The sequence below is a fragment of the Pithys albifrons genome, chromosome 1, assembly GCF_047495875.1.
Source record: "Pithys albifrons albifrons isolate INPA30051 chromosome 1, PitAlb_v1, whole genome shotgun sequence".
Classification (NCBI taxonomy): Eukaryota; Metazoa; Chordata; class Aves; order Passeriformes; family Thamnophilidae; genus Pithys; species Pithys albifrons.
In genome coordinates, this window is record NC_092458.1 from 57,478,694 (window position 1) to 57,498,806 (window position 20,113).

At 41.9% G+C, this 20,113-nt stretch overlaps 1 protein-coding gene across 5 annotated transcripts in view; it reads right to left on the reverse strand.

The window, feature by feature from the left end:
• Positions 1 to 19,509, reverse strand: part of TSC22D1 (TSC22 domain family member 1) — a 91,305-nt gene extending 71,796 nt beyond the window's left edge. For 2 of the 5 annotated variants that reach the window (XR_011697336.1, XR_011697337.1), the window contains exons 1-2: positions 19,004 to 19,508; positions 15,554 to 18,393 (exon numbers count right to left, since the gene is read on the reverse strand). Coding sequence is in view for 2 of the 5 variants with exons in the window: in XM_071550777.1 (XP_071406878.1) it covers positions 15,554 to 18,402 (2,849 nt within the window). In the remaining 3 variants the exon portion in view is untranslated. Of the gene's footprint in view, positions 1 to 15,553; positions 18,403 to 19,003 lie in introns of those variants that run through there. The other 3 variants (XR_011697334.1, XM_071550787.1, XM_071550777.1) reach the window with 3 other exon arrangements.
• Positions 19,510 to 20,113: the final 604 nt, after the last annotated feature.

Sequence of the window (20,113 nt, forward strand, 5' to 3'; positions counted from 1 at the left end):
AAGGAGCACTGTGATGAGAGCATGTTTTGAAAAAGTCATGCCAGATCTCAAAGAGTCCTGGTAACACTCTTTTTAAAAAACAACTCTTAATGCCCTGGTTGCAAACATAACCACACAGGCATGAATCAAACTGAACTGTCCTATTCTCTTTTTTTATTCTGAGGACATTTCAGAGCAACTCTGGTAACAGCATTTACCCGACAGAATTACAAGAGGAAGCACAGGAAGCATTTAACATCTTTTATCCAGAGTCCTTTCCAGGCAGCAGAACCTGTTAATATTAAATGCTGCTTTTTGCCTGTTCATTCATTAGCAACAGCTAACAGAATTATCCAGACGCTGTGATAGGGGGTTTTACAACAGAAGGCATCTTTCCTTCCCTGAGGCAGGATGCAACTACCAAGAATGACTGGGAGGAACAGGGAAGAAGGCAGCTAAAGGCCACCCCTTTCTCTGGTACCAGCAGTGTCCAGCAAAGGACAAACAGCACACACTCCATCATGTAATCACTAAACACAGAAACATGTTTACAAAGAACTACCCTACAAAGCCCTACAGTGTAACCTGACATACAATTAAGAATTTCAAAGATACCCAAGCAGGTAAAACAGAAAAATCCAATTGCTGAAAACAGTTGTTTTCACCTCACTGGTGCAACTACCACTTTACCCTGTACAGCCTGCGGAATTCTTTGCAGTTACATCCCCTACATGCACTCCTACAATCAATTAAATCCTTTTGTGTTGCCAGCAACAATTGTTGCTATCTAGGGAGTTTTTGAAAGATTTTAAGCTTACTCTCAAATATTTTGTTAAGTAGGAATATAATTTTAAAATTTTAGAAAATTTAAACTTAGATTTAATAAAAATTAAACTTTAAATTTAAATTACATGAAGTTTTAAATTTAAATAGAAGCTCTTGGAAGCTTTAAGGCATCTTCTTTTACAGGCCTCCTGGATGTTTGCCAATGAGGCTCTAATGGCAGTGCTATAGCATCCAAAATGCTATTTTAAGCCATTGCTGTGCTGACTATTACATTTTTCAAGCACAAGAACATCTTCCTGAAAAATAACAATTGTGAATAAGTGGCTTTGTTCTTAATGAAACAGTATCTTGCTTCTGATTATATGACATCTTAATTTCTGTCCTATGCTTTGACAGAGCAGGGCAGTTGTTTCACTTTTCCCTACTTTAAATGTGCAACAACCTCTAAACTTTTGCTACTCTATAAATTCAAGAACACCTCATTGCATCATGGGTAGCTTTTAGCAGCGATGGCATCATTCACATTCCTATAATCAACAGTCAAGGGGTGTGTATGGCCTCCTTCAAAGATTTCAGCTCTGTTTTTCCATTTGACTCTGAAGTTCTCTCCTGCCCTCTTTATTGCTATGATACTTTCAATAAAGTTTAAATAAAAAGAGTTTCAAGTTTTAGAAGGTATGGAGCAAGATCCTGTCTTCAATAGTTGCCAGCACCAAGTACTCCAAAGTCACTGAAAAGGTAACAGTAGCAGCTACAGCAGATCTATCTCAGAGGATGTACTTGCTTCCCCTGAATTACCCAGACTTAGTCCTAGAAGCTGAAGCCACAAGTATCTTCATTTCCCCTGTACTATTATAATTCTGTGTAGTTTCCTACATAAGAATACATACACCTGTACACAATTTTTTCCTCCATAGGCTCCTGCGGCAATGAGCTTCACAGACAAAATCTTCCTTAATATTAGCCAAGGCAATTTTACCTGCGGCCTCTTGTTCCCAAATTATTTGAGGGCACATAAGGTCTAAATCCTGATCTAAGCTAGATTTATAATTTAATGTACTAAAAAGTGAGTATGTTATCACAGCTTTAAGGCTCCTTATGAGTCATTGTTTCAGTCAGAAGTCTGATGTAGGTTTATCATTCAGCTTTAGAGATTTATTTCTTGGTTTAGGTATTACTTGGTCGTTTCATTTTGAATTACTTCTAATCCTGTAGATTATATTTTTCATTAAAAAAATTACAACACCACAACTGAATTCTGAGATGTTGTAGGATGGGCTCCAGCAACACAGCAGGCCTTAACTCATCAGCATTTTATTTTCTAAGACTCAAGTACCTTCTTAATTTACAAGATGGTCATTCTGGCTTACATCTGTCTATGCCAAAAACAAATTACTCTTTTGGTACATTTGGCAAGAGATTTGGAACTCTTAAACATATTAATTCACCACAGTAATAGTCGGTTTGGTAAGTGTGAAAAATCCTCAGGAAGGCAAATCTGACCAGAGTTAAGACACCCCACTGTACTTGGAGAATGTATCTGTGACATAAGAAAGAAGGAAAGCCATTGACCCTGACACTGGCTCTACTTCCTACTAAGACCAAATGTTAGGAGCAAGCAAAACTAGTCTACAAGGGCAACACAAGGGGCTTATGCTTCAGCAAGAACTGACTCTCTAGGAAAACAAAGAAGGAAGAGTAATACAAATGGAGGTCTCCCCACAGCCTGACAAGAGGAATCAGCAGTGCATCAACTATAGTTAATCGTTCGCACCATTCTTTTTCTTACTGCCTTTTATTGCGTCTGCTCTTAGGGCTCACCAACAGACAGACTTGCTTTCCCCAGTATTTATCATTCATCAGGAATGGTTCTCAAGCAAAGAACAGCAGATGCTGGACCAAACTGGACAAATGGAAAAAGCACAGCACACACGGCTGAAGCAGAACTGTGAGACACCATTCCAGACTTTGAAACAGGATGCATTAGTTCAAGCAGCATGACATTCATTTTGTGAACATTATCAGGAAAGGAGGAGAACAAAGTTCTGAAGGCTGTACTTAGGTATGTAAGCAGAGCAATAAAGTGAAGCTACAATACAAACAGTTCACACCCAGAAAAGAACATAGACTAGGAAATCTTAAAATGCAATTTGCATACACATAAAACATGCTAACCTGGAATATCTACAATTAGCATTCAACACTTGCTACTATTATGTATAAATCTGGACACTCCTGGCCTCAGGAGTTAATCATCAATTAAAACAGTCACCTCCAAGGACATGTGGCATCTCTACCACACTTGGTCACACCAGCCAGACTCCACAAAACCCATTCTAGCAGGCCAAATGTTTCTCTGCTAGTCATTTCTTCCTATTGGAAAGGGACCTCCCACCATGAATCATTAAGAGAGCAAACTCTTCCACCCCTTCCCAAGAAATTACACTGAAGGAAACAGACACAAATATATTTCTAGACACCTTGCTGGTAAAGGCTCAGGAGGCTCTTGTAGGTAAAGGTTTGAAATCTCTGTTGGGAGGTGCTCCAAAATGTAAACCTCAATTCAGGATTTTCAAGTCGTCCACCTCATCAGGCTCCTGTTGAGCTTCCTCTTCAGCAGCTCTATTACTAATATTAATTACTTAATTAGAAGAATTAACTTGATCTTCCTTCAAGAAAACCAAGGTGCTAAGCCAACAGCAGCCATGCTGGCATTTTAAGTGTTGATTGCCATGTTTCAAACACAACTTGTATTCAATTTTAATTTTCAGAAAAGCCACTACTGAAGAGTCTTAATTTTCATGTTTTCTATCTGTGCAATCTTAATTCAACCCACCACATCAATACTCGAGAGAAAAACTGCTTATTTCACCAGAAAAAAATGCAAATCTCTTCAGACACAGCATTCCAAACCATTTCTTGGCTGTTTGAGATTAAAACCAACCTTTGTTTACCACTTATAAGAACAATTTCACAGAAACGAGTCACATTCACTGACACACACCATAATTAAGTAGGATTTAGACATGGCTGGATCTTCTTCCATGAAGAAAAGAGCCAACTTTTCCCAGCCATTATTTTGGGTACATTTCTCTTGTGGTCACTTTAAGGCAGATGAGACTACCAATGGTAGTTACTTCTTTCAACTCTAATTTCTGAAACAAAATGCAGATCTTTACAGCAACCTCATGATTTCTGAAGGGGCTTTTCTCCTAAATCTTGATTCTTCATTAGAAGCAGACAACATAAATCAATAGCAGAAAACATGCAACTGATGAGCAAAAAGTAAAAAACAAAAACAAACAAAAACCAAACAAGAAACAGTGTTTACCCATCATGCTTGAAGGATTCTGCACTGAAACAGATTCTGTATTGGAACAAAGCATTTTATAACTTATACCTTAGGTTAGAGTATGTAATTCAGGATACAAAATGCTACCGAATGTATTTGTTTCATTTAATATGATTTTTCATATTATTTTTACATTTTTTAAGAATAGCATCCACAAAAGTTTTTAGTAGAAAAGGCATTAAGAAATTCTAGCATATAATTATAGAAGCTCTACATATACACACATATTACAATTTACTACAGACACCCAAAACTTACCACTGACTATTTCTGAGCACAGCCCTCCCAGTGCCAAGTTGCCTGTGCCAAACTGTGCAGTATCATTTGGTGAATGCAATCTGTGTGATTCCAGTGGTCACAGTAGCAAAAGCATGGGCAGATTTGTCTGCATAACAAAAGGCTACAGACCCAATCCAGCAGACATCGACCTTCCTCTTAAGTCACAGAGAGCAGCCCCATTGCTACTATAAAGTGCTTTGTTCCAGAGCCATCCAACAGCAACTTCTAAAGAGTACCTGTAAATTCACTAACTCCTAGAATTTTTAAAGCCAAACTAGAAGGATGGATGCTTGGCATTCAGGATAACTGCATGGATCTCACACTGATCTAACCTGATCTTCCATCTAAAACATAATGAAAACATGTAACAGAAAGGTATCTCAATATTTTGGGGTTTGGGGTCTTTCCTTGTTCTTGCAATTTAAAATGAATACAACATTTTAGATGTTTATAAGATTTACATGTTACTAAAACATTAAGAATGGTTTAGTCTATCACGTTCAGAGGTTGGAATAGAAAATAATTTTTTTAATAAAATTTAAAAAGAAAAAGGTTTCCTTAAATGTTTCCCCAATTAAAAAGCATCAGGAAGGAGGATCACATGCTTAAACACTTAAATATCAGTAAATATCAATAAGTCCTCTATTTGAAAATACCTATAAACATTTCATACAATTTCAATGTCCTTTACAAAATTCTTTGGAGAACTGTGATGCTTTCAGAGAAAACACTTTTACTTCAAACTCACAGGAACTAAAAAAAACCATTCTAAATATTTTAACTATTTGGACAGTAAAGATTACCAGATACTGGATTCTGACAGTCAGACAAATGCAAAAAATGAGGATAAGCACAACTGCCTGCTACAACATGTTAGCATTCCTTTTTCACCTTCCACAGATCACAGTACTCTCTAGAAGCTGAAGATGCCTTCATGGAGGCACATGCACATTCTACACCAATCCCTGAGCATTTATGAGTAGTTTGACATTTCACCCAATTTGGGATATTAGGGGTACTAAAAGAAACACTTGGCAGTGCAATATGCCGATCCATTCTTAACATAATAACCTCATTCAACAGATTAAAGAGGTACTTTTATACCTTGAATTCATTTGAGTGCTACAGTAAATTATTTAACAAGTACTTAAAGTACCTAGTCATTAACTCATGGTTCCTTTTATTTTCACTTGGTCTTATTTTGTGAGACTGCAAGAAATGAAACTAAGAGCAGCAATTGCTCATTTTCTCACCAGCAGGTTTGTTTAAGGCTGTTTTATTAAAAAAAGTCTTATATCTTCTTATATGCATATATACAGATAAACAGCATTAAGGATTTTATACCAAAGGATTTAAAAAAAAAACAACTAATCAATATGTTTAGTAGACATTTCATGTTAAGGACACGTCAAGATTTTCCACTGAATAGTTTATATATAATATAAATCATAATGCTAAATATAAACTATTACCATAAAATCCTTGTCAGATTTTGAAGACACTCAGCATCTGAGTATCCTTCTACTGCAACTGACATAAAGGGACAACGACAATTAATATCATGCACAAGCTGACACACACACCCACACAACAATCATGAAACATCCCAAGTCATTCTGCTTCCCCTTACATGCCTTCCTTTACAGCAGGCATTGCAGCATGAACCCTCATGAAATCCTAAAGGGGAAAAAATAGCATTCCACGTCTGTCAGGCTCAATCTGGAAGTATGAATTAAAATGCTGTTTATAGTCCACAGCCAGACATCCCCAGAAAAATATGGAATCTTTCATATGGTACAAAAACACATTATGATACTTCGACACACATACATCTAGTAAAATTACCAAGCTGAAAATAATATTCCAGGAAATCTACAGAACTCTTTTATTTTTTTTTCCCTTTGCTTATCCCAGCTCAGTGGCAATATGTGCCAAACAAGTCACTCATTATTCAGTCTCTGCCTGAGTTTTTCCTTGCTCTTCTTTAAAAAGAGAAGTATTCCAAAACTGCGATAACAACAGACATCAAAGCAATCATACATGAGTTACTGGGTTAATTTTTAATCACAATCTTCCTTAGTAGCTATAAAGGCACTAATAAATCAAAACAAATTTAGTATGGATACACTGAGTATTGTGTTCAGTTCTGGGCCCCTCAGTTCAGGAAAGATATTGAGGGCCTGGAGCGGGTCCAGAGACGAGCAACAAGGCTGGTGAAGGGACTGGAGCACAAGTCCTATGGGGAGAGGCTGAGGGAGCTGGGGTTGTTTAGCCTGGTGAAGAGGAGGCTCAGAGGTGACCTCATCACTGTCTAGAACTACCCGCAGGGAAGTTCTAGCCAGGTAGGGGCTGGTCTCTTCTCCCAGGCACTCAGCAATAGGACAAGTGGGAACGGGCTCAAGCTCTGCCAGGGGAAATTTAAGTTGGACATCAGGAAATAATTCTTTCCAGAGAGAGTAATCAGGCATTGGAATGGGCTGCCCAGAGAGGTGGTGGATTCACCATCCCTGGAGGTTTTTAAACCGAGATTGGACGTGGCACTGAGTGCCATGATCTGGTAAATGGACTGGAGTTGGATCAAGGGTTGGACTTGATGATCTCGGAGGTCTTTTCCAACTGAAGTGATTCTATGATTCTGGATTTTTTGATTTCAACAGTTTCTTATATTTAAGTTATGACTGCCACTCATCATCTCTCTGTCATCTATACACAACTGTGATGGAATTGGGTGAAATTAAGGTTAGAGGAAGCTCGAAAGGCATTTAAGTTTCCTCTCATCTTGACAGGGATTTCATCCTCTACCTTGCACAGAGTTCAGTTACTGGAAAAACATTGTTACTGCTATAATGTACATTTGTTTACAAAGATTTAAAAGAAAATACCACTTCTACACCAAGCACAAGCAACTCACAACAAATACTAAATTCAGAAACTTCTAACTTTATGCAATTAAAAGGACTGTTGACCAGGTATGTAAACACCAAAGAAGATTAACACCCAGTTACGAGTAACTAGGACTGTTATTGACCCACAACACAGCAGATTACAAATAAAAGACCAATAACATCTGCAAAAGGATTGTATAACTTACGTTTGTTTGCATCTTCTGATCTTACACGAAGAAGTGAAACAAATGTAACACTGAGGATACAGAAATAAGCACACAGTAACAGCAATGCCTGCTGAGATTATGTTACTTGTGAAACTCATCATTAGAGCCACACTGCAGTACAATTGTAAAAAAACCAACACCCCTGTTATTAAATGCATTAAGACACTAAGACTATTGTTGAATGTGAATCCACATTTTCAGCAGCTTTCAGCACTGTCCCTAATACTTAGCACAGTACTTTGACACTGTTGCTTAAACAGCTGCTGGAGAAGTTCAAATCTCAATTACATACCAAAAAATCAGAGCCCCAAAAACCTCCTGTTGATATCCATGCTAATTAAAACAACCAAACACACACAAACAAAAAATCCCCACCCGCAACCAAACCAAACAACAACCAAAAAGGCATGATACATAAACAGAAGGCTAGAAAAATACTTGTATCACACAGAAGCTCAAACAATTTGCCTGGTCTAGTTATTTAAGCAGAAAGTTACAAAACACTCTACAACCAGCTTCCAGTTGCTACCAATCTATATATCTTAATAGAAATACTGCCTGCATTTTTTAACAGACTATGGTCCCATTCATCTAGTAAGTTCAGTTCTAAGTCTAAACTTAGAGAAGATCCTCTGCTGCCTAACAGTTTATAAAATGGTACTTCTCCACTGTATCCAAAAGAATGGATTATTCAAAAGGATGTAAACAGATGATCAAGAAACCTCTTAAGTTTAATTAAAACAAATATAAAGCCTTTTCATGATAATTTCCTTGAGAAAAAGACAAACATCAGTGGTACCTGCATGTGTTGCTCTTCAAGGACGACAGTAAGCTTCAAAAGGTGTGTTAGATTTCTAATCCATAATGATAAATGAAACCTCCAACTACTTTACTTCCTACTCTGTTCTTCTGATGTACTTTCAAAATTCTGTGCCCATTTCAGTTTGCACCTTCAGCAAAGAAGGCTAATTATAATGAGTAACAAGTACTTTGTTTAGGTGGCCATTTTCTCTTGAACAAAGAAAAGTTACTTTTACTGTTCTGGACCATCACTAACCCTGCACTGCAAGAAGAAAGAGAAAACGGCACAAGAACTTCAAGCCTGAATGCATACAATTCTTAAATGTAAGTCCTAATTGCCAAAGGTACTGAATATATGAAGCCTCACCAACACTCAAAATAGTGTAATGAACCATTAAACACAAAGGACAAATATTTAACAAAACCCACATAATACAGAGCAAAGTAGAAAAAAAACTCAGGAGTCATTTCTGGCACCCAATAGTGTCCAAATAATTTGAAGGAAGCATAATCACAAATTAATTACTTGCTCAAATTAAAATGGTGAACGAGTTTACTGTGACTTTTCTACTCTACCAAAACACTTTAAGATCTTACTTTGCAAGTGTAAAACATTTCATAAAACTAACAAATTCTCTTCATAAACCATAATATTGTGTTTGAACTATGATGAGTATCCTTCTTCATCTCTGCACAGCACCCAAGTGAGAAGTCCTCCTTCAGTACAAGCAAGTCATTTAGTCCACAAGGTAACCACAAATCTATCCTAAACTAACCTAAACTATCCCAGGCTCTACCATTTGCATGTATGGGGTCATTATAATCCCTGCCTGCCAAACATTTATAACCTCTAAATCTCTCTCTCTCTCTCAACTTGATTCAGCTTCAGTGGAAGATGAAGACTTCTGCAACCACAAACCAAATCCTGCTTCCGACACTGACAATGCACAATTGGCTTGTGCAAAATGAGCTGATAAGGATTTCTACACCACTGACTGTAGCACAATTACTATCTTTGTTCACAAATTCCAAAGGCAGAACAAGAGTTAAAGTGTTCCCAGATATTACAGCCAAAAGGATGATCAGGTGCTCCAATTTGATAACATAATTATGCCGCACTTCCATCATAAAATTCCTAATTCTGGATGCTTTAAAACAGGCTTAAATAAATCAAGTGGTATCTCCAGTCACTTAAGAGCTCTTTCCATCTTAGCTTAAGGCTATGGTTTCCTGTACAACCATGCTGAGAATAAACTAGTTCCTTATTTACTGTGATGATTACCATGAAATAATTTATTGAATAATCTTACCCTTAGTCCCTCTTAGCTACTGTTGAAGAATGGTTTTGCTTAACAGCACAGTCTTTGTGGTATAAGTGCAGTAAATGAAAGATATAGGTCCACTGTAAGAAGAAGTTTGCAGTCATTCGTTAAAACATAATTTCTATTCCACATAGTACATTTTAGTCTCATAAATTAATCAAAAGAACAGTAAAAGAACCAGTGCATTTAATCAATGAGAACAAAGACACACTATTCTTTTCTAGTAATTTTTATGTTTCATCTACATCAAACTGCAAGCCTGTATCACAAATTATTCTCAAAAAGGTCATACCAAGAATACTCTTGCTATTGTCACAGTGATCTTCAGGTGTCCGTAACTTCTTGTGTAAAAGCCTATATTAACAATAGTACTGCTTACAATTTCATCTACTTCCTATGCTGTTAGAGACAGGTCTGAAAAGCCTTATTTACTTTATTACCCTCTGTAAACTGAGCAGGTTATAGAGGGTGCTTTTGTAGCGCAGGTGTGGTAACCATACACATTTTTACTCATGCTTAAGCAAGACACGTTAACATACCGGGGGTTGCTGGGTTGGGATGTGGGTTTTCTGCTTGCTTGGGGTTTTTTGGAGGGGTAGTGCTGTTTGGTTTTTAATTATTGTCCCCTGCCACTCTCCTAACTTCGCCAGCTTACCACGAACAGTTAGTCATTACTCTGTTGCACATTATTTAGATCACAGTAACTTGTAGAGGCTGAAACACTTCACTACCAATCCATTTGTCAGTGTGTTCAATTTCCAGATTAGCCTGTAAGGAATGCAAATTGTGAGATTGTAACGAAGACTGGTGTTCAGCATTAACTATTTTAAAACCTTGTTTGTTTGTTTTGACATACACATACATGATAGAATACCTATGCACTGCTCCACAGAGCAGCCAAAACTGTAGTGTTAAGAAACATTTTCTGGAAATCACGTTATCAGTTGGAGAGATTAATTTCTCAGCATCTGCCTTATCTTAAGTGCTATATTACTGCTTTTACAACCCTCTGGTATCTTTTGGTTCTTCCTGTCTTGAAAGACAACTCAATACTGCAGCAATCTTTAGTTCAAAGCATATCATGGCATGCAGAAAATGCACCTATAAAAGGCATCAGGAAAAAGTCCATCAAAACAGGTATTGCCACATGCAGCTGGTCAGCAGACATACAAGGTGCAGACACAAATTCCTCACTGTCCTTTACTGAGAGCATAGAGCTAACAAAGTCAATTCCACCAACAATAGGTACTTTATTTCATTAGATGAAATGAGAAACTGGACTTGTCAGCATGACAACAGCTAGCATGTTTTCTTCACCAAAGTGCTCTCTTTTACTCATTCAACTTGCCATTAACAAGGTTAACAATTTTCTCAACTTCCATAAAAGCTAAATTGAAGAGATGAAAAGACTTTCTTAACAGTCAATCTCCTAGAACTCAAATCATGCAGTTTTCAAAATGGTGGCAAGACTACAAATCCAGTCTACAATCTACAAAACAACACTGCCCCTAGGATGCAACTAAAAAAAAATCCACCATAAATCTATGCTAATCCATCATAAATCCTTTGTTGTAAAGTATCTTTTTCCTTTCTCGGCAAATACACAGCAGCAAAACCTTCAGCAAATAAAGAAACCCATAGAAACTCTAAAACCACTTGCAAAATCAAAGTATGCAAAACAGCTATTGCATCAAAAAATTAACTGAAACTTCCAGTTCTACTTTAATATGTTCATTCACTACTACTTACTAAAAATCATTAAAAAGTATTCAATTACATCCGTAAAAACATCTCATTTGCATCTGATCAGCCTTCCCACTGTGTAGCTGCACACACGATGAAAATTAATCCAGTTTCCTGACTCTACTCTTGCTTCACAATCTAGTACTAGTTACTACTACTAGAGAGTCTCAAAGGTTGCTCACAGGTCATTCAATTCTCTCTTCCAACCTCTGCACAAACTCAGAAACAAGCCAAAACATGTCTGACACAGAAAACATGTCTAAAGAGATCTTTTAACATAAAATTTCTCCGAAAAAAAATATGAGATTGTCAGATAATAACCAATACTTTTTATGTGCCTTTTCCTTCTTTCTCTTTTGCTGCGCTGTTGGATGAAATGCACAAACAGATGAACACAAGTTACACCAGCCTAAAGAATGCAAACAACTCTACAGGAAATGCTGCCAAGGACAGGGAGGCAGTTATTAGTTCTCTTATCCTTCATTCACAAAATCTGCTTTGGAGTAATGGTAAACAACATTTCAGATTAAGTTATTTTTGAATTCACTTACAGCAGCCTTTGTAGATGCTGTAAAATATACTGACTTTTTAAGTTTTCACTCAACAGACAATTTAAGAATAACGTAAGTCTACAAAATCTTACTGCAAGCATCTGTAACATAGTAAGGCATTCTCTATGAAGATGTAGGACTAATTTTGCAACAGTAACTTTAAATACACCAAAAAATTCACTGTGATAAAAACACGCCTATTTCTATGCTTAAGTTTCAAAAGCATAAAAATAAAAACACCCCTCTTCTACAGTTCTGGAGATGAAATACTAAACTCAAAAGGCCATGTCTAAAATTGACAGGATTTAATAACCAAACTGAATAAATCAAGGTAACTGTTGCAAATCCAAGAAACTATATGAGAATCATGTACTACAATGAGTGCATACCATGCTTCAAATGAAAAAAAAAAAAAAGAAGATATTTAACAACCAAAAACATGGCCTGAGTTTTTGTAAACTGGAAAATTAAGAGACGACACATCTACCAACACAAAAACACTTCTGGCATACCCAACAGGCTGAAGAAAGACTAACCAAAAGAAGTACCAGTGCTTGGTGGTTTTCGTTTGCTTTTGTTTTTCTTTAAATACAAAAACTACAAGAGTATTATTGGTATCCTCTCTTTAGTAAGAAATGTTTCCAAATTAATTTTCCATACAGCATTCTGCTTAGCAGTTCACTTTTAACATATCTTCTTTCTAGTCTTCACTATGACTTGAAATAAAAGTCATTCACACTGGGGAAATAGAGGTTACAGTTCTCAAAGCAGATGCACTCCACAATGTCTATATTTAAAAGGCCATGCCCTGATAACAGCCACAGAAAGAGCTTCAAATGGTGTTCTAAAAACTGAACAGACTAAAGACTTAAAGATACTGGTGCGTCCCTAAACACAATTATATACAGGTTTAAGAAAAGCTTGGGAGTTAATCTATACAAGGTATTACAGGGGTCAGATGTTTTTCCAAAGGCACACTAAATGGAATTTTACAGCTTCCTTTGCTGGCCCAATTATGTCATCACTCACTTCTTTCTGCTACCTTTTCCCTTGCCAGGTTTAGAGTCACTTGGGATGCACTGATAGAAATCTCCAGTGATAGATGTGTGTGTACAGATGAGACACAGAGAAACTGGGATTTTAAACACAGGTATTTACAATATATCCACTTCTTAAATATTTATGTACTTTTACAACACACTACCCTTTACCCTCCGTAAAAGAGAGTATACTCTAACAAGCAGGTAAAAAGAAACTCTCATTAGAGATATCCAGTGGCCAGAGAAACAAAATAACCCATGTTGCAATACCTTTAGTGAGCAATGAAATCTAAGCTCTGGACCAAAATTACTCATGACAATGTAAGTAACTTGTCCTGAGATCCCCTGGAAATGGGAACAGCAGAGATCTCACGAGGTTTTTAATGTTACATACATAGATATAGGGAGAAGCACTGCTGTAAATGGTCTGATTGTACAAGAAACTGACCAGGCCACTACTGTAATGCAAAAAAAAAAACCACCCCATAATTATTTTTGGTCTCTATTTAACAGAGTCATATCCTGCTCTGTGTAAAGAATCTAAATGATTTTCCAACTGCAGTTAAACAAAAATGTAGTCTACCTGGAGATGACAGATTGAACAAAGACACAACATGCATGGGAGAAGAAAGGATATGATCTTTGGCTAGCCAAATAACAGAGGAAGAAGGTATTTCTGGCTATTGTTACCCTGAGGGATTTAAACATTCTGGAAAAACTACCAATCATGACAAACTGCTAACATATGCTCTTAAAATCAAGGTACAGACACATGCTAGATACCCTTTTGCAAAACGCAGATGATCAATGAGCTTATGATTGCCTTACTCAGCTAGGATCCCCTGAAAGCTAAGGGGGCATTTTTGGCTGTTAAAAAAAAAAAGGGCAAAAACAACCACCAAACAATAAAACCAAATCACACCACCAAAGACAAATGGGACCCATGCACAAGAAGAAGAGAGTCTTGGTTTAGAAAGTTCAAATGAAAGCAAAGCAAGAAACATTTTTGAGAAAACTGAGTGCTAGTAGCACAACAGTGACACTGTCAGCTTTAACACCTCTATCTGTCTTCTACCACCTTCATGTACTTATTGACTTAAAAAAAAACATAATCAGAATGAAACTGTTGGAACTTGTCTTCCAGCACTCCTGGAAGACAAGCTGCTACTCATTATTGTTCTCTGGTATCTTAGACAGACTTAATGAAAGCAACAAAGGCAGTCAACACCTTATGATCAACATAATCAGAGACTGCTGATAGAGTTAGGACCTTCAATACTAAGAAAATAATCCACCTTTCTCAGCAAGCTATTTTATTAATTTTTTTTTAAAGTAAAGACTGGCCATTGATAATACTCCTGATTTAAGTTATGGCACTAAGAAGACATTTAATAAGTACTTCACCTCCCATTGCTATGACATTTTTCCCACCTTGTGTTTAGTGCCTTACTTTGTCTCCCCACCCAAGGCTGGTTTTTTCTAATGTTCTTTTCTGTCTTCCCCCATGTTCCAAAGGCTGCTTACTTATCTTAAAAGTAACTTCTCTCATTACTGTAGATTCTTAGACAAGAAGTTCTCTGGGAGAAGCATCAGTCTTCCTGTCCACTTGCAAACTCATATCACAAGAGGTCCTCAATACATTGAAGACTTTCCACACATGATTAATATCAAGAAATCACACTTCAGAACCGATATTTTGATCATTTCCGACTGTACATGCAATAGCTTTTCACAACTGATGCAACTTCTCTGCACACACTGTTAAAGAAGCGCAAATATTCACATGTATGTACTGTTAAGAGCAGCCAGTGGTCATTTACTTGAAAAGGTGAAAGTGGGAGAACATACATGGTTTAAACAGGTGAAGGTGGGAGAAAATGTGCAGTTTCTTTACTCTGACTGCACAGAATCCGTGTACTAGATTCAAAGGCTCACCATCCCTCCACAGGCCTGAGTGGCTCTCACCACAGACGAATGCTTTGAAACAAAACGATCATGACCAAGAGTGCCCCAGTTCAATTTTAAGAACTGCAACAGTGTTGCTGAAGCTCCCATTTCCCACAGTACCATTTGCCTAAAGCATCTCCCTGCTGTCAAAGAGAAGGCTTTTACATACACCAGACTCATAATTGGTACAACTCTAGTAAAGCTGATACTACAAAGAGAAGCTGAGGCAAAATGAACTCTAGGCTTACAAAAAAAACCAGAAAAATCTACCTAAGAATAAATATGAATTACTTCAGTATAATAAATAATGTAAACTACAATCACCACTAGCATACACACATTCCACAGTATTCTTTTGTCTTCCTCTGTACAATGGGAATATACACACTGTCACAGATTGTTAAACACAATTTACCCACGCAGTACTTTCAAAGTATAATCAATACAACCCACCCCCTCAAGAGAAAAACAAGTTCTTTAATATAATACCTACATGTGCTGCGACCTGAGAAACAATATTTCTAATTAGACAGAAATATCACTCTGCTTCATTTCACTGAATGGCTGTTAACAAGACATCCAGGTTAGTGCAAATCAAACTATCAGAGTCTACCCTTTGATAAAGTTACAGGCATTCTTACCTCTCATCCTCACCATCTACAAGAGGCGTTGTCAATGGCAGCACCTTCAGCGGAAAGAGGGATGCAGAGGATGGCATGTTGCTGCTACCACCATCTGAAACAGTTGATGCTCCAACACCACTCTCGACACCGGCAGCTTGAGGTAAACCCACCAAGGAAGGTTCTGTAGGGCGTCTGCCATCTTCAATTTGGCTTACAACGGGCTGAGCTAGTGATTGTGCGGGGAACTGGGTAGAGCTTAGTGGCATCTGCTGTGGCACACTCTGTGCCACTGGCATACCTATACTTGTTGATATCAAGGGAGGCTGACTAACACTTTGAGCCAAATTGCCATTCTGTGATATATTCTGTGGCTGTCCCAAACCTACAGAAGCAGAAGGTATGCCAGGGACAGCTGAACCAGCTTGACTTGCTGCAGGAACAGTACCAGCAGAGGGTATAGGGCTAACCGCAGACAGCTGCTGGCCAGCCATCCCTGGGACTACAGATTCCACTCCTTGTGCCTGCGGCTGTACAGGTAACAAGGTGTTTTGCTGAGCAATGACCATTTGCTGAGGAAGGCCTGAAGCACTAGCTTGTAATCCCTGCTGCATTATTCCTGTCTGCACAGGCTGCACTACTTGGGAAGATGGAGGAGCAGCTGTTGACGGCATAACTGGAGGTGGAATTTGGTTTGCAGCAGACGGTGGTTGCACCACAGCAGCTACGCTTCCCTGCTGCCCAACATTCAGCATCTGACCACTGGCAGCTACACCTGGTATTGCTGCTGGAGCATGTGCAACAGGCTGAGCTGGGGCAGCAGCTGGATGTGCTTGCACTGAAGGCTGCATGCCCTGTGCCTGGGCAACAGGAACTGGTTGCCCAGCTCCTGCTCCAGTAGAACTTGGCTGCATGGCAGGGGCTGGAGTCTGGAGGATCTGCTGATGTTGAATGTAGTCCGGCATAGCCCCCGTGACAGAGTTTTGGTTCACCGACTTAACATGACCTGCAGCCATCTGCGTAGGAACTGGCTGTTGCTGCTGTTGCTGCTGCTGCTGTCCGTACTGCAACTGCTGCTGCTGCACCACTGGCAAAGTCTGCGCCGGCTGCGAATACGGCAGCTGCTGTTGAGCCATACTCTGAATGGCAGGTTGCTGGTGGCCCAGGGATGGGGATACACCTAGTATATTAACTGGGGCTGGCTGAACCCCAGTAACAGTGGTTAGACTGGCCTGTGCAGGGGGTTGGACCCCTGGCTTCTGCTGTGGATAATTTACTTCTTGAGAATGCAGCTGGACTTGTGCAAGCTGTGATTGAGAAACACTCTGTGGTATACTAGATGCTGGAATTGCAGGAGGAGCAGCACTGCTAAAATCCATCTGCTGTGGACCCACACCTTGAAAAGCTTGCTGCTGTACCACAGTAGGTGCTCCCATTTCTCCACTTCCCACACTTTCTGTATAGTGACTCAGTGTGCTTACATTGCTGCTAACAGAACTCCCACTGGTGCTCTCCCTTTCAGAAGTCACTTCAAGCGGGTTTTGTTTTATCGTCTCTACTGCTTTGTTTACTGCTACTCCTTCTGAAACTGCAACAGTGTTTTCTTTATCATAGAATTCAGTGCATGTCCATCTACCTTTTTTGAAAGGTTCAGAACTAGAATCTAATTTTACAACCCTAAACCTTGACGTGCCAGATGCAGGTTGCTGCTGGCTTGATCCCACTGCCGTTCCTGCAGTTGGATTAGTAACATTGTTAATGACACTAGAGGAAGCACTCGTACCATTGCCAACACCACTCAAGATATTCACATTAGCATTGCTGCTAGTTCCAGACAAAGCACTTACATTACCAGTACTCGTGATGTTGCTTAAATTTATAGTACCAAGCACATTGCTTGCCACACTAGAACTACCACCACCCATATTACTTAAGGTACTAGTTCCAGTAGCAGGACTTACACCTAAATTGCCAGGAGTATTTGTAGTGCGCATATTAGACACAGCAGATGCCGGGGAACCAGTGGATGATGCAGCAGAAACTGGTGCAGTTGATATAACATTGTCAGAGCTTCCAGTTGTTGATAGTTTTCTAAATGATGGACTGGGTGGTGGTCCTCCAGAAACTGGGGCACTACCCACCCCAGGATGCGATGGATGATGGTGTCCATGGTGGTGGTGGTGAAGATGGTGGTGATGATGAACATGATGGGGGTGAACACTTCCATTGATCACAACACTCTGCGGTGGGTGATGAGGAAGAGGAACATGCTGCTGAGGAAGATGAGGCTGGTTTGGAGAAACAGCCCCAGGAGTCTCTGCCTCTTGGAAGTTGTTTAGAGTCTCTTCAGAGGAGCTCCTCTCAGGTTCTCCCAAGTCGGTGGCCCTGGATAAAGATACATCCAAGATCTCTGAAGATGACAGGTCTTCAGTGTGAGACTCATCCAGGTCATCATAGCTTTCTGTATCCTCAGCTATGCTGTTATTAGAGCTCATACTAGCTGATATTTGAGCAGGGGTCACACTGGTAATCTGGAAGCCACTTTTCTTTTTCATTTGAGCTCCAGTCTGTGCAAGAGGCTGTGGCTGGAGCTGAGACTGTGAGAGGAGGTTCAGGCTTTGTGGAGGAGGGGGTGTCGGTTGTGGACCCGATGATGAAGCTGCTGCAGGAGATGGAGGCGGCGGCTGGACCAGTAAAGGCGGCTGATAATCCTCAGCGGAGAGGGCAGCGCTCCCAACGCCGGTACCTGGTGCAGTGGGAGCAGTAACGCAGCTGCTGCCGCTGCTACTGCTGCTGCCCCTTCTAGGAAACATCGCCGGGTGCGCCATCTTCCTAGCACTAATGTCTGCGGCTGAGTCAGGCTGGTGCATTGTATCGGGTGTATTTTAAGAGTGCAGTCCCCCGGTATGGAGAGAGACAGACACACACACACATACACACACACACACAGTTAGCTTTGCGCTCAGGGCAGGGCAGAGACACCACCGCGCTCAACCCCCCACCGGCTCCCGCAGCGCTCGGGCTGAGGCACCGCCAACCACCACCCCCTCCCCTCCTCCTCCCTTCCGAGACAGGGAGGGGGCGAGCACCGGTCCTCCGACGCCTCTGAATGTGACACTTTCAACCCTCCGCCATTCACTTTCTTCCTCCCTACCCGCCACCCCCTCCCCACCCCCAGTTTGATTTCCACCACCACCTCCCTCCCCGGCCGCACCCCCGTTCCCCAGCCCCCCGACTGCGCCTCTCCCGGGGGGCACCAGCCGGGCCGCCCCGGGGCGAGCACCTTCCCTTCCTCCTCCCCGCAGAGTCTCCGCGGCTCGCCGGCAGCGCCGCCCGCCCTCCCTGCCTCCCTCCCTCCCAGCTCGCCGGGGCGAGCGCAGCCGACGGGCCCTCAGGGCAGCCCGGCGAGGCGGCCGGCGCCCCTCGCCATCGCCGCTGCTGGAGGAGCAGGAGGAGGGCGCGGATACGTACAGCACTGGCGCACAGCAGGGCGGCAGCGGCAGGCTGAGCCGGGCAGGGACATCCCCGTCAGTGGCAGCCATGGAGCTGAATCATTTTGGGTATTAGAGAGACGGAATAAGGATGGAAGAAAAGCAGCAGCAGCCCGACAAGAGAGTCCATGAAAAGGAAGGAGGGAGGAAGGGGGAGCCAGCCAGGCAGCCTCTCTCTCCTCCCTCTGTGTCTGGCTGTCTCTGGAGGAGGCTCCGCTCCGCACGCTCTTCCTTCCCCCTCCGCCGCCTCCTCCCCCTTTATAACAGGCGGCACCCGCTCGTCCTCCGCAGAACCGCGCCTGGAATCTGCCCTCCTGCCGCCGCGTGCGCGTCCACCCCGTCCTTTCTCCCCTCGGGCTCTACTCGCAGCCTCGCCGCCGCGGGTCTCTCTCTCGCTGCCCGCCCGGCCCCGTCTCCTCCCGGAGCGCTGGAGGAGGCGCCGTGGGGGGAGGAGGAGGCAGCGCTCGCCAAAGGGGAGGGCGGGCGAGAGACAACGCAAGATGGCGGCGGCCGCCGCGCACGCGCGCGCCGCTGGCAGACATAAAGCCCGTCTGGCCGCGCCGCGCCGGCGGAAATGGGACTCGGCCCGTGCGGCGGAAATGGCCGAGCGGCCCCGACTCCGGCCCCGAGAGGGCGGGGGTGTCCCGGTGGGACAGGGGGAGAGGCTGCGGCCGTGGCCGCGCCGGGCAGCCGCCCCCTCCGGGCCACCTCGTGGCGTCCCCCCCAGGTGCCCCCTCTGTGCCTGCAGCATGACTGTGCCTCACATGACCTGCCGCCGCCTCCCTCCCCCTCTCCTAAGGTCCGCTGCAGATGCAAGTTATTCATCACCTTCTCCTTCCTCCCCTCCCTCGGTCCAGAATATTCCTGCCCGCGCCTTCCCCCCGCGCACGGGGAGCACAGCGGGGTGCGAGGGCACCTCCCCCGCTCGGGGCCGCCATCGCCTTTGTGCCTCGGGCCCCGTCCCCCGCCCCGGCGGGGTGGCCGCCCAGGGATCGCCATGGATTCCCCTGGATCCCGGTCGATCCCTCCCCTCACGCTCCGAAATGGCCGGCGCCCACCCCGCAGGGCGCTCGGCGCCGCCGCTGCTGCG